Source organism: Giraffa tippelskirchi, chromosome 7, assembly GCF_054371585.1.
Source record: "Giraffa tippelskirchi isolate mGirTip1 chromosome 7, T2T-mGirTip1v1.2.pri, whole genome shotgun sequence".
Lineage (NCBI taxonomy): Eukaryota > Metazoa > Chordata > Mammalia > Artiodactyla > Giraffidae > Giraffa > Giraffa tippelskirchi.
The window spans coordinates 75,429,982-75,442,211 of NC_137281.1; the positions used below are offsets into that span (position 1 = coordinate 75,429,982).

The 12,230-nt window shown below is 38.7% G+C and overlaps 2 protein-coding genes across 7 annotated transcripts in view; one reads left to right on the top strand and one right to left on the bottom strand.

Moving 5' to 3' along the window:
- The window catches only part of PDE8B (phosphodiesterase 8B), a 292,972-nt gene extending 282,104 nt beyond the window's left edge, over positions 1-10,868 (top strand). For 3 of the 5 annotated variants that reach the window (XM_081505927.1, XM_081505930.1, XM_081505916.1), the window contains exon 23: positions 10,124-10,868. The gene's annotated coding sequence lies outside the window, so the exon portion shown is untranslated. The remainder of the gene's footprint in view (positions 1-10,123) is intronic. The other 2 variants (XM_081505928.1, XM_081505931.1) reach the window with 1 other exon arrangement.
- The window catches only part of WDR41 (WD repeat domain 41), a 45,712-nt gene that overhangs the window by 11,607 nt on the left and 21,875 nt on the right, over positions 1-12,230 (bottom strand). For both annotated transcript variants that reach the window (XM_081505937.1, XM_081505936.1), the window contains 3 exons: positions 11,541-11,652; positions 7,494-7,556; positions 1,975-2,085 (listed from right to left, as the gene is read on the bottom strand). In XM_081505937.1, the coding sequence (XP_081362063.1) occupies positions 1,975-2,085; positions 7,494-7,556; positions 11,541-11,652 (286 nt within the window). The remainder of the gene's footprint in view (positions 1-1,974; positions 2,086-7,493; positions 7,557-11,540; positions 11,653-12,230) is intronic.

Genomic DNA, 12,230 nt, shown 5'->3' on the forward strand with positions numbered 1-12,230 from the left:
TCAGTATAAAACAAGAAAAGGAATAAAATAAATAGCAGCACCTAGAGCCTTCTGCCAGAAGAGATAAGCAAGGTTACCTTGTATGTTGGTCTTAGACAATCTCTGCAGAGGCATTCAGAGCTCTTGAGCAAACCCAGTTTTCATTATCCACATCTGTGGGAGTTCTGCTACAAACAAGCATTCTGCTAAAGTTGCCCTAGCGCCAACTCACTGAAAATGCACTTTCCCTGTGAGTTATAAACCCAGTAACTGGCCACATCTTTGACTGGTAGTTGGTGGGGATAAAGAAGCAGGGCTGAGGGTGGAACTGGGAATTATACAACATAATCATTTCAGGATTGCTAAAATCTGCAGCATGGCAGACACATCTATTATGAGAGACCATCACAATATCATTCTCAAATTTTACCAGACTACTCATCCATATATGATTCCTAAATATGCTTTTGGCTTGCTAGCATTCTGTAGTGTATTTTATAGTCATGGAATTTATAAAGTAAAAAGTACTAGGGGTTTTCTGTAATTTCTATTAACAAATTATTTTTTGCCTTAGCTTTCCCATTTCCTTAAGATGTTGGCAAAGAAAGACTTGACAAGAGCATTCTTAATTAAACTGTTCTAAGTATCTCTGTACATCACAGAGATGTACAGAGAAGTGCCATGAAGCTGAGGCTCCCTCAGTAACATCTCAACTTCATTAAGGAAATATGCCAGGTGCTGGTCCCAATACTTCACTGCTAAAACGGGACTAGGCATGACCACGTAACGGCCAGAACACTGCTGTGCTCTTCTCAACAGCTCCAGCCTTGGGGCTTCTGGCTCAGCGTCAGAGGGACTTCCAAATAAGAACTTGCCTTTTGGGCTGCCATCATGGCTAAAGGAAAAAGAGTCCCCAGAAAAAGACAAAAGGGCTGCTCCTAACATTGTTATTTCTATCTTACAGATAATCTAGTCCTCAGAAAGACTTGCAGCTGGGTTGAACAAGTAAATGGCTATTAGAGAGGAAGATTCTGGAGTTGGGAGGGCCATTCTCACTGATGTAATTGAAAATATGACTGAACGGCCTACAAATGGAGACTACACTTAGTACTGTTTGTGTCCCTTTCCCTTTGCCTCATGTTTCTACAAAGTGTTACTCAGAAAGAGCCAACCTAGGTCAGGGGGTGCAGTGCATTCCCCCTACAACATATTCACAGCATCCTCACGGGACCCTCTTACAGTCTCCTCCAGACTATCAAACTGAAGCCACCCAAGAGTCCTCCCATCTGACCTCAGAGCCCAGACCACCCAGGAGAGCTCTGATGATATAAGCTATCAGTTTATTTGAAAGTGAAGTAGCTAAATCCCAGCATTTGTGGTTTGTGATCCTATCCTGCCATCTGATGTCAGGTTCACCTCACAGGAGATACTTATTAAAATCATGATAAAGCCAAATACAAAGTCTGGCAAACCAAAACACACAGCCCTGAGGAAGGGCAGGTAGGATCCATTTCTGCGGACCTTTAGTTTGGTGTTATTCTCTGGCTCTTCAATGATGGACTGAATCCAGCTCATTCTACTGTAAATAGAATGGTATATAATTTTGTCCTGTGTGACCTTCAAAAGAGAAAAGAGCCAGAACCATTTGCTCCCAAAGCCAAAATGCTACCACGCATTAGTACTGATAGCCTATGACAATCATCCCACAGCTACCAAGTAACCCCTAAGGTAAGTATGCTGTCTCCTCCATCACCCCTTTTCTCTGCCCAACTCTATTCTTCCCCTGTGCCTAAATCTAAGACCTACCAATCTATGAAACTTGATGAATTCTACTGGTTTAAACCTCAGAAAATAAGACTGCCAATCTCTCCTTATTAATAGCATCATTTTCATGATGGTAATTCTAGAATCCTATGACAAAACAAGACTAAAGTTCAAAACAGGCTAGCAAGTAAAAAATTTTACATAATATAAACATGGACACAATGAGCTTACCATTGACATTAACCAGTGAGAGAATATTATCTTGGTGATCAAGGAGTCGCTTAACTTCAAGAATATCCCATCCTCGTGATCCCTCTGTGGGTGCTACCAACCTGAAAATTACTAAATGAAAAGACCGATATAATTTTATTAAAATAGTCAAAGAAGATAAAGTTCCATTTCTGCTCAAAAAATTAATATTTCACTAAGTGACAAATACCTAAAATACTGAAAAAACCCACCTCCAAAGACAGTCTTGTTCATACTACTTTATTCTTTCAAATCCTTGAGATGTTTGCAATGATCTGCTAAAATCCCAAGTGAGTGTGACCTCAGAACTCTGTTCCTTTATTAAAACTCTTCTAAACCCCCACCAACCATTAAGTCCCATCCTCCTTAAGCCTTCAGGGCATGACCAGCTCTCCCACCTTCCTCTCTCCTTAGCCAGCACCGGTCTGCATCCCTGAATCACCCCCAACCATTAGCCTTCTCTCCTTATGCCAGGCAAGTATTGCTGCAAAATAAGCTATAAATTTGTGCTTAACCTCAAATTGGTGAAGACTTCAGCAGTTTTTACTTACTTTCTTTTCTTGATATCTAAGCTTACACCATTAAATTACAAATTCTCTGAGAGGATAGGCCTTATGAGTTTTGTGTGTTATACAGTTCTTTTGGACTATAGTATTGCTTTACTCAACTAAGTTTAACAGTTTTATATAAACTTGTATTAATCCTAACATTAACCAATACAGAAAACTCAAAATCAAATCAACTGGAAAGAGTCAATAAACAAACATTTACTGAACACTTATTATGACGCTCCAGGAACTTAGATATTATATGTGACCAGGTTCCAGTTACTGCCCTGAAATACTCATCGAGAGGGAGTGAGAGTTATAAACAAGCTCAGAATCAATGTAGTCAGTGCTATAATAGGCCCCAGCACCAAGTGCTGTGGCTGCTCACAGCTTAGAAAAACTAGTATCTCAGAGATCATATTCCTCCCAAGTGATGGCTTATTACTAAGTTTCTCTTCTTTCTCACACTTCTCTCTGGAAAACAGGTCACACCACATTTCCTTCTATGTCTCTGGGCACATTTTACCAAATGACAAACCTCTATAAAAGTCATTTAATACTGACAGCCATTCACATTGAAACTGTGGTTGTCAGATGAAGAAGGTCTTTCAGTCAATACAAAGGGGACCCTTGCTGATACCTAGCAAAGTAGAGTGAAAATTCTACTTTAGGTGGAATACTACCAAGTGATGCTGAGATTGAGATTACAGAATAACAAGTAAGGTACTGTATTGTTTAATCCAACTAACAGGGAGAACAAACTGAAATACCAAAAAACTACAAAGTACTAAAGATAATGTGAAACTGTTTAGTTCATAAATATAGTCTCTATAGTCAAGTATTCACAAGGGTCACATATGTAATAACTTCAAGGAAATAAACATGAATTAGAAGATAAAAGAAAAGCAATAGTCAATTCTAAAAAAGGGTTAACAGAAAAATCTTGAACTTTTGAACCAGGATAAATACTCAGAGTGATGATAGTCCTGCCCAGCTAATAAAAGCCTCAAACTAACTGCAGGCAGTGCACACAGAAATTTTATTTCCTGTTGAGAAGATTCACATTAGAAAAACAGAAAATGGTATGGAACACTTAAAACCAAGGACAGGGGCACAAGCTTAGTCTTAGAAATAGAAAAGATAGTATATTTGAGAAATAAAGCTTATTTTTCATAAGGAAAATGGCACTACATATTTACTTTATAAAAAAGTTAAAGTGAAAGTCACTCAGTGGTGTCCAACTCTTTACAACTCCATGGACTGTAGCCCACCAGGCTCCTCTGTCCATGGAATTCTCCAGGCCAAAATACTGGAGTGGGTAGGCATTCCCTTCTTCAGGGGATCTTCCCAACCCAGGGATAGAACCTAAGTCTCCCACATTGCAGGAAGATTCCTTAGCGTCTGAACCACCAGGAAAGCCCTATTTTAAGGCTAAGTAAGATGGAAACCCTCATTTTTAAGAATATTTGTATTTTTTATAAATTATTTTGAATAAAACCAACTTCCCTTTTTTAGATGATATTCTAATTTCTGTTGAGGCATCAGTGTTATTTTTATTACTATTTCAATGAATTCACTAATTCATTCGATAAAAATTTCTTTATCTGTTAGGAGAAAGATGAAGAAGAAAGTTTCAGTCACCAAGGCACTAATATTCTGAAGGGGCGAGGCAAAGAGAGACCAAAAAGCAAACATAAGTTTTTAGAGTAGTAAGTTAAATGAGAGACATGAGATGATGAGAATACACAGGCAAAACCTCTGGGAGAGGAGGTATAAGGTAAGCAAGGCTTCATCCTTGAAAAAAGAAATACTAGAGCTGTGCTCTTAAAGAGTAAGTAGTAATGAGCCAGATTAAAGAGGACAATGAATTATGTGGTCAAGTCCAATATGGGTGACAAGAGAAAGGAAGGCACAGAGGTGAGAACCACCTCGGGCTGGGGGCTCCAGGAAATGAGGAATAGCCAGCAGTGACGCAAGACTCAACAGAAGCAGGGGGAGACGGTCCAGTCCAATACAGGTGATGAGAGAAAGGATGGTGGTGAGAACCACCACAGGCCGGGAGCTCAGGGAAATGCAGATTAGCCAGCAGCGAGAGAAGACTCAAGGGAAGCAGGGGGAGATCATGGAAGGCATGATTTGATATGCTGAAAGGCCAGGACTTCATCTTGTAGGCAACTGGTGACCTTACATTCATCCCTAGGGCAAAGATTTCTTTCATCTGGAGCAAAAATGAGAGAAAAAAATAAGGCCACATAAGTTTTTTTTGTTGCTTTTTTTTTAATAAATCTAAATGTATTCAATTTAAAGCCCTATACTTTTTTCCTGAGGTCATGTTCTTCATATTTTGTTGTTAAAAAGTTATTTTTACAAAATGAGGGTGGTAAATGGTAGCTTATTTTATTTCCAGTTTGGGGTTTTCAATGTTTTCACTAAACAAAACAAAAATTGGCAACTCTATGTTGATCTCCACAAGTCTGACTTTGGTACTAATCAGAAATTTGAGAGTCCAGAAACAACTGATGTAGGCAACAGGAAGCCACTGATGCTCTGAAGCCTGCATTAGATGGATCCCTCTATTATCTGATAAAGAATGTATCCAGAAGCACTAAACTAGAGGAGAAAGCATTTGAGAAGCACTAAAACAGAGAAGGGAATGGCCATACCTAACCAGCCAAACAAGCAGGCTATATCATGGTGAATTAATTTCACTGGTATCCAAATTTTGATATGGATTCAAACAGTCACAATATTTGTGCAACAATTTGCAAGTATCTTAAATATATGCAAACAGTCACATAAATCAGAAATGTAAGGGCTTCCCTGATGGCTCAGCAGGTGGGGAATCCGCCTGCAATGCAGGAGACACAGGATGTGCAGGTTCAATCTCTGGGTCAGGAAATCCCCTGAAAAGGGAAGTGGCAACCTGCTCCAGTATTCTTGCCTACAGAGCCCTTATGGACCATGGACGGAGGAGCCTAGTAGGCTACAGTCCAGGAGGTTGCAGTGTCGGACACAACTAAGCATGCATGCACACTGAATAGGCATATACTTAAAGAAATTTTATTTTACTTGCTACTGACTCTATCATGGGGTGATTATATTTGGACACTCTGGGCATGCATGCTCAATCATGTCTGACTCTTTTGTGACCCCATGGCTGTGGCCTGCTGGGCTTCTCTGTCTATGGGGTTCTCTGGGCAGGTATACTGGAATGGATTGTCATTTTCTTCTATAGGGGATCTTCCTGACCCAGGGATCCAGCCTGGGCCTTTTGCATGTCATGCATTGGCAGGCAGATTCTTTACCATTGAGCCACCTGGGAAGCCCTTTGGACACTCCACATTACATATATTAAGACATCTTACTAATACTTCATCATTATCTGAATACAATAATCTTTTGTAAATATTTGTACTTCCAATGTGTTCTCCAAACAACAGCAATGGCTAAAATATAGTTTGAGCATTGTTAAGTACACATTCAAAAAAATAAATAAAGTAGAGGAATGAAAATAAGTCAGGAGACTATCACAACAGACCAACCAGGCAAAAGAGGAGACGAGTACCTGAACAGAACAACACTAGTGAGATGGAAAGAAGAGGATCAAAATATTTAGAGCAGCCGCCCTCAAAGAATGGCCTGGACCAACCACCTCAGCATTCCCAGTACATGTCATAATGCATACGCTCAGGCCCCACTCCAGAACTAGTGAACTAGAAACTCTGGGAGTAAGGCCCAGTATTCTGTGTTCTTAACAAGTCCTTCAGGTCATCCTCATGCACACTACATTTTGAGAACCACTGAGTTAGAGTAAAACCAGCAAAACACAAGTGATTGATTAGCAACAAGAGGAAAAAAGCAGGGAAAAGCAAGGCATCTTTCCAGCACAATAAAAAACATGGGAAAACTGAATTTCTGCAAGGAAGAAAAAAAAACTTAAACACTAAATTTTATCTTTAGAAGCTGCTTTATGAAAAGACAGCATAAGCACTGCGTCTAGAAAATTACTTCTCAGACATGACTACACAAGGAAAGTTCAGTTGAAGAAAGAAAAACTTGACTGCAAAGCACCAGAGCCTGCAGATAGTAGCTTACATATGGTAAACCATTAGCTCATTTCTCACTGGCATTTGCAAACATGCCAACTGATGATCACAGTAAATCCTGAGACTGGTCTCTAGAAGTAGCAGCACAAGTAATATCAAATGCCCTCTGGGCTTCATTAGACAAATTCTTCAAGAAAAAAGCAGGTTTTAAAAAACAACTCCATCACTTCTCAGCACAAAATTTTTATCCATAAGGTAATGAGCATAATAGGTTTGGTTTTTTTAAAAAACTGCAGACTCCTGGCAGTAAATGAGTGAGCCAGTAGTCAACAGTTAAGAGACTGGCCTTCAAATGGCATGTTTATAATCAGTTAGTACATTTACAACATTCCTATTGTTCTCCCTCCTTCTGCCATCCCACTACTCTGAGGGAAATGGTATAAACTCTACCCTCCAAGAAAATGGGTCCCACTCTGGTTTCCTGAGGCAAAAACTCCACAGCTCCTGCCTTACTGAACTCTCATAAAAACCCTCTTCCAAACCCAGCTCGTTTTTAGTTTTCAGAATGTTGGTAGTTGTTTTATGTAGCTGAAGTTTTTGCTAAGTGAGTGAGCATGGGTCATCAACAGAGAGGACTGTGGGATGTAAATGGCCCTCTCCAGCATCAGAGGAGTGGGGTTACCTTGCCCACTTGCCTATGCTAGACCAAGTGTGGTGCAAGAACCGACCTAACATCTTGAAAATGTCTCAGATTCCATATCACTTCAGTAATCCCAGGAGGTCAAGACTGGAGCAGGGAAAGATGTCCTTTAAATAAAAAACCGAATTAGTCTTTCCAAAATGTTTACACAAGGCTAGTTTAAAATTTTAAAAAAGAAGAAATGAAGGGGGAAAAAATCATACTCACTCAGTTCTTTGCCAACTGCTGCCACAACACAGTTCTTAGGTATTTCAATCAAAGCACTGATCCCTTCAAAAACATATAAAACAAAAGTTAAATTATTTTCTTAATGGATTAGATCAAAAACATTTTCAGATTTACATTAGTCATTTCTTCAAAGGGGATGGTAACAATAAAGCTCACACAATTCACTACATCACACCCGCATGTGAAAATGACTTTGTAAAAAGTCAGTAAGATCTCTTGAAGGCTTTATTGATTTATTAAGGGTAGAAAATGCTCTTTGAATATTTGTACTATTGTGGCGAACTTATTTACCAAGGACCCCTTAAGATAATCATCATCGCCATTTACAAGATGGCTAGCTCAAATGGAATACAAAATTGGCATTTTTCTTCAATGTAAATTTAAGAAGCCTGGATTAACTCCCTGGCAGCAAATAAATGAGCCAAGAGTCAACAGCTAAGAAAGTGGCCTTCAAATAGTATGTTTATAATCAATCAGTACATTTACAAAATTCCTTGTATTACTAGAATAATCAGATTCAACATTCCATCACATTTCACTTATTAAGCATACAGTGCTAAGTACATTTTTTATAGCTGAATCATGAAATGATTTTAGGATAACCACAACTTCTGTAAGATATAGTTATCATTTTTATCAGCAAAAAATTGAAGAATTCATGTGTTAGATTTAGAATTACCATATGTGTTGCCACAAAACTTTTTTATTAGTTAACTTTTCCCTTATAAAATATATGTAATTTTTATATAGTAATTCATAACACACATGCTAATTGGGAAAATATTCTCATCTGCTTTATCTTCCCACTTGGGGAGTATTTCTGGCCAACATCTTTTCTCCACATAGGTTTTACCAATATGTTTTATATTTTTCCATGGTCAAGGACAGGGCATTGATAGTAGAGGAGGAGAAAGGGGAGCAGTAGTGTATGGGATAAAGAAGTAGAAGAGAGGAGAGCAGGGGAAGGGAGAACAGCAGAGAATTCCAGTTGTTAATTTTTTTAACAGCTTGTTAAAAAAATGTTGATTATTTATGAAATAAAATTACTGTAAACTCAATAATCCAGAAGTAGCAACTAAATACACAGAATCACAGAACATGTTGGAAAGGGCATGGATGTCCTGTTTTCTAGTCCAAGGCTCCTTCCATTTTATCATCCTAAGATTATTTTTGCTTATTTCCAAATACATAATACTACTAAGTCGCTTCAGTCGTGTCCAACTCTGTGTGACCCCACAGACGGCAGCCCACCAGGCTCCACCGTTCCTGGGATTCTCCAGGCAAGAACACTGGAGTGGGTTGCCATTTCCTTCTCCAATGCGTGAAAGTCAAAAGTGAAAGTGAAGTCGCTCAGTCGTGTCTGACTCTTCGAGACCCCATGGACTGCAGCCTACCAGGCTCCTCCGTCCGTGGGATTGTCCAGGCAAGAGTACTGGAGTGGGGTGCCATTGCCTTCTCCAAAATACATAATAACTGCCCCTAAAAGCCCTGCCAGTCCATAAATCAAGCAAGGCTTAGTGAAAGGAGTTTCATAAAATAAGGATCTAATAGTACTGCTAACTATTTGGCATCTGGTAATTTGGAAAATCCAAATCACGAAAAGCTCACCAATGGCAACTTAAGGTCTTTTAAAAGCTTTCTAACTGATTTTCTCAAAGGTTTCTGCTATCTCTTACTGATAAACAGGGCAATACTGTGACTACTTTAAGTACAGTACTCAAAGCTTGGCAAAGGAAGGGGAATTGCAGTAACAGGTGATTATTTCCATTAACATGCAAAAGGTCCTTTTTAGTCCTGATTTCAGTGTTTTACAACATGTGTGCATGGATGCTAAGTCACTCCAGTTGTGTCTGGCTCTTTGCAACCCTATGGACTGTAGCCTGCCTGGCCCTTCTGTCCATGGGATTCTCCAGGCAAGAATACTGGAGTGGGTTGCCATGCCCTCCTCCAGGGGATCCTCCTGACCCAGTGATTGACCCCACACTCTTATGTCTCCTGCACTGGCAGGTGAGTTCTTTACCACTACAAACAAGATTACTAGTGATCAAGTGGTGAACTGAGAAGTTAAACTATAAATTCTAGTAAGGTAGGGATTTAGTTTTATTAAGACATTATTTTTCTAGTATTTTATAATACCCATGTGGAGATAAGGTAGTTCCAATAATGAAGTGTAAATTCAACTCACAGGGCTCCTACTACTCTAAGACAACAATAATATGCTTTAATAACACAGGCTTACCTTGGAGATATTTTGGGTTTGGTTCCTGACCACCAAAATAAAGCAATTATCACAGTAAAGGAAGTCACACCAATTTTCTAATTTCCCAGTGCATGTAATAGTAGTGAAAAAGCTGGCTTAAAACTCAACATTCAAAAAACTAAGATCATGGCATCCAGTCCCATCACTTCATGGCAAATAGATGGGGAAACAATGACAGACTTTATTTTCTTGGGCTCCAAAATCTTTGCAGATGGTGACTGCAGCCATGAAATTAAAAGACGCTTGCTCCTTGAAAGAAAAGCTGTGACCAACCTAGACAGCATATTAAAAAGCAGAGACATTACTTTTCTGACAAAGATTCATCTAGTCAAAACTATGGTTTTTCCAGCAGTCATGTATGGATGTGAGAGTTGGACTATACAGAAGGCTGAGCACCGAAGAACTGATGCTTTTGAACTGTGGTATTGGAGAAGATTCTTGAGAGTCCCTTGGACTGCAAGGAGATCAAACCAGTACATCCTAAAGGAAATCAGTCCTGAATATTCATTGGAAGGACTGATGCTAAAGATGAAACTCCAATACTTTGGCCACCTGATGTGAAGAATTGACTCATTGGAAAAAGACCCTGATGCCGCGAAAGATTGAAGGCAGGAGGAAAAGGGGATGACAGAGGATGAGATGGTTGGATGGCATCACTGACTCAATGGACATGAGTTTGAGCAGGCTCCAGAAGTTGGTGATGGACAGGGAAGCCTAGCGTGCTGCAGTCCATGGGGTCGCAAAGAGTCGGACACGACTGAGTGATTGAACTGAACTGACAATAGTTGTTAACATTATACTGTCATCTATTAAATGTGCAATAGTATTATGTCTAAAAGACAATGTATGTACCTTAATTGTAAAACACTTTATTGCTAAAAAAATATTAACCATTAGCTGAGCCTTCAGGCAGTCATTCTTTTTGCTGTTGGAGGGTGTGAAATATTTCAATTACCACAATGTGACAGAAACACAAAGTGATCAAATGCTGCTGGAAAAATGGTGCCAAAAGACTTGCATGATGCAGAGTTGCCACAAACAATTTGTAAAAAACGCATCATCTGCAAAGCAAAATAAAGCAAAATGCGAGAAAACAAGGTATGCCTGTATTCTTTCTAGGATGACCATGGGTTCATTTCATTACTTTTAGAAACAAAAATAGTTAATAGTGGATCACATGATTTTAAGGTTACTGTCATTTAAATTTACTCATTTACACTTAAATATTTTTACTGTGAATAAATTTTTATTCTTTAAGTTCCTTGATACCGATGTAAGTCAAAACTGTTTTTTCTTCCTGAGAAAACAGAATTCTGTTTTTACATTTGCACATGAATGAAATTTCCTTAGTAAAACCAACTGTAAAACGAGGGCATCCTTAGGACTCTGATAACCCTACAAATGAAGAAAATACTTTTGTAAAGTCATAAAGATCTGCTTCCAGGTGTCAACAGGCTCATCAAACTCAGTTTAGGACATGGTCCAGGAAAATATAAGAAAAGGTTTTTCTTGTTCACTTTTGAGAAATTCTGTTCGAAGGGGTTAAGAAGCCAAAAGAGGGGGAATCTTTTCCTTCCAATTTGAAATAGAAATATATTTTACACAACCCTTCATGTGAATTGGAAAATATGGGTACATCTTATATTCAGAATTAAAAAGAAAAGCTCCTATACTACTGTTGTATTCATGGAAAGTCTCTTTGAAGATTCACTGTGTCTTTATTTTAGAGTCTATCGTGGTTCACAAGTACCTTGATTTGTTTTTACCTATATCAGAAAGGCGACTCGTCTTACACAGAAGGTCTAATTTTCGGTTCCACACACACAGGTCATTCCCAGCAGAGAGCCAAACGTCTAGTTTCTGAAGAACAGCTAAACACTGTAAAATTCATGCAGAATATTTATCAGTTTAGAAATTCAAGCATTCAGAGGTTTTAAAATATCTCCACAAGTTGATACCCTTCTCCTTCAAGAGATCAGTAATCTTCAAAGTAAATGAGGAAACACTATTTCCTTTTACTAGTATCTTTCCCCAAGCCTGATGAAATTATTGAAAAACAGTGGCACTTTCTGAGAACATTTAAGGTAATTTCTTCTATAGGAATGAAAGTAGCCAAGTCTTATCCAAGTTTGTTTCTCCAACATGTAGCAGAGTTTCTATCAATAATAAGCCCCAATTAGTATGTTTATAAAATGAACCTAAGAGTAGCCACCAATTAGCCACAAAAGATTTTGTTCTGGAACTAAGTAAATACTACTAAATTATTTTACAGAAAACAGATAGAGGCACAAATAGCCCCATGTTCCAAGTTTAAAGCTAAAACAAAGAACAACAACAAGAAAAGACTAGCTACTGCCACATCACTTGGAAAGTAGTATCCCTTCCTAGAATTACCTACTAGAAACATACTAGGTACTACCTTTATCTTACTATAGAGATTTACCTCTTGCTCTAAT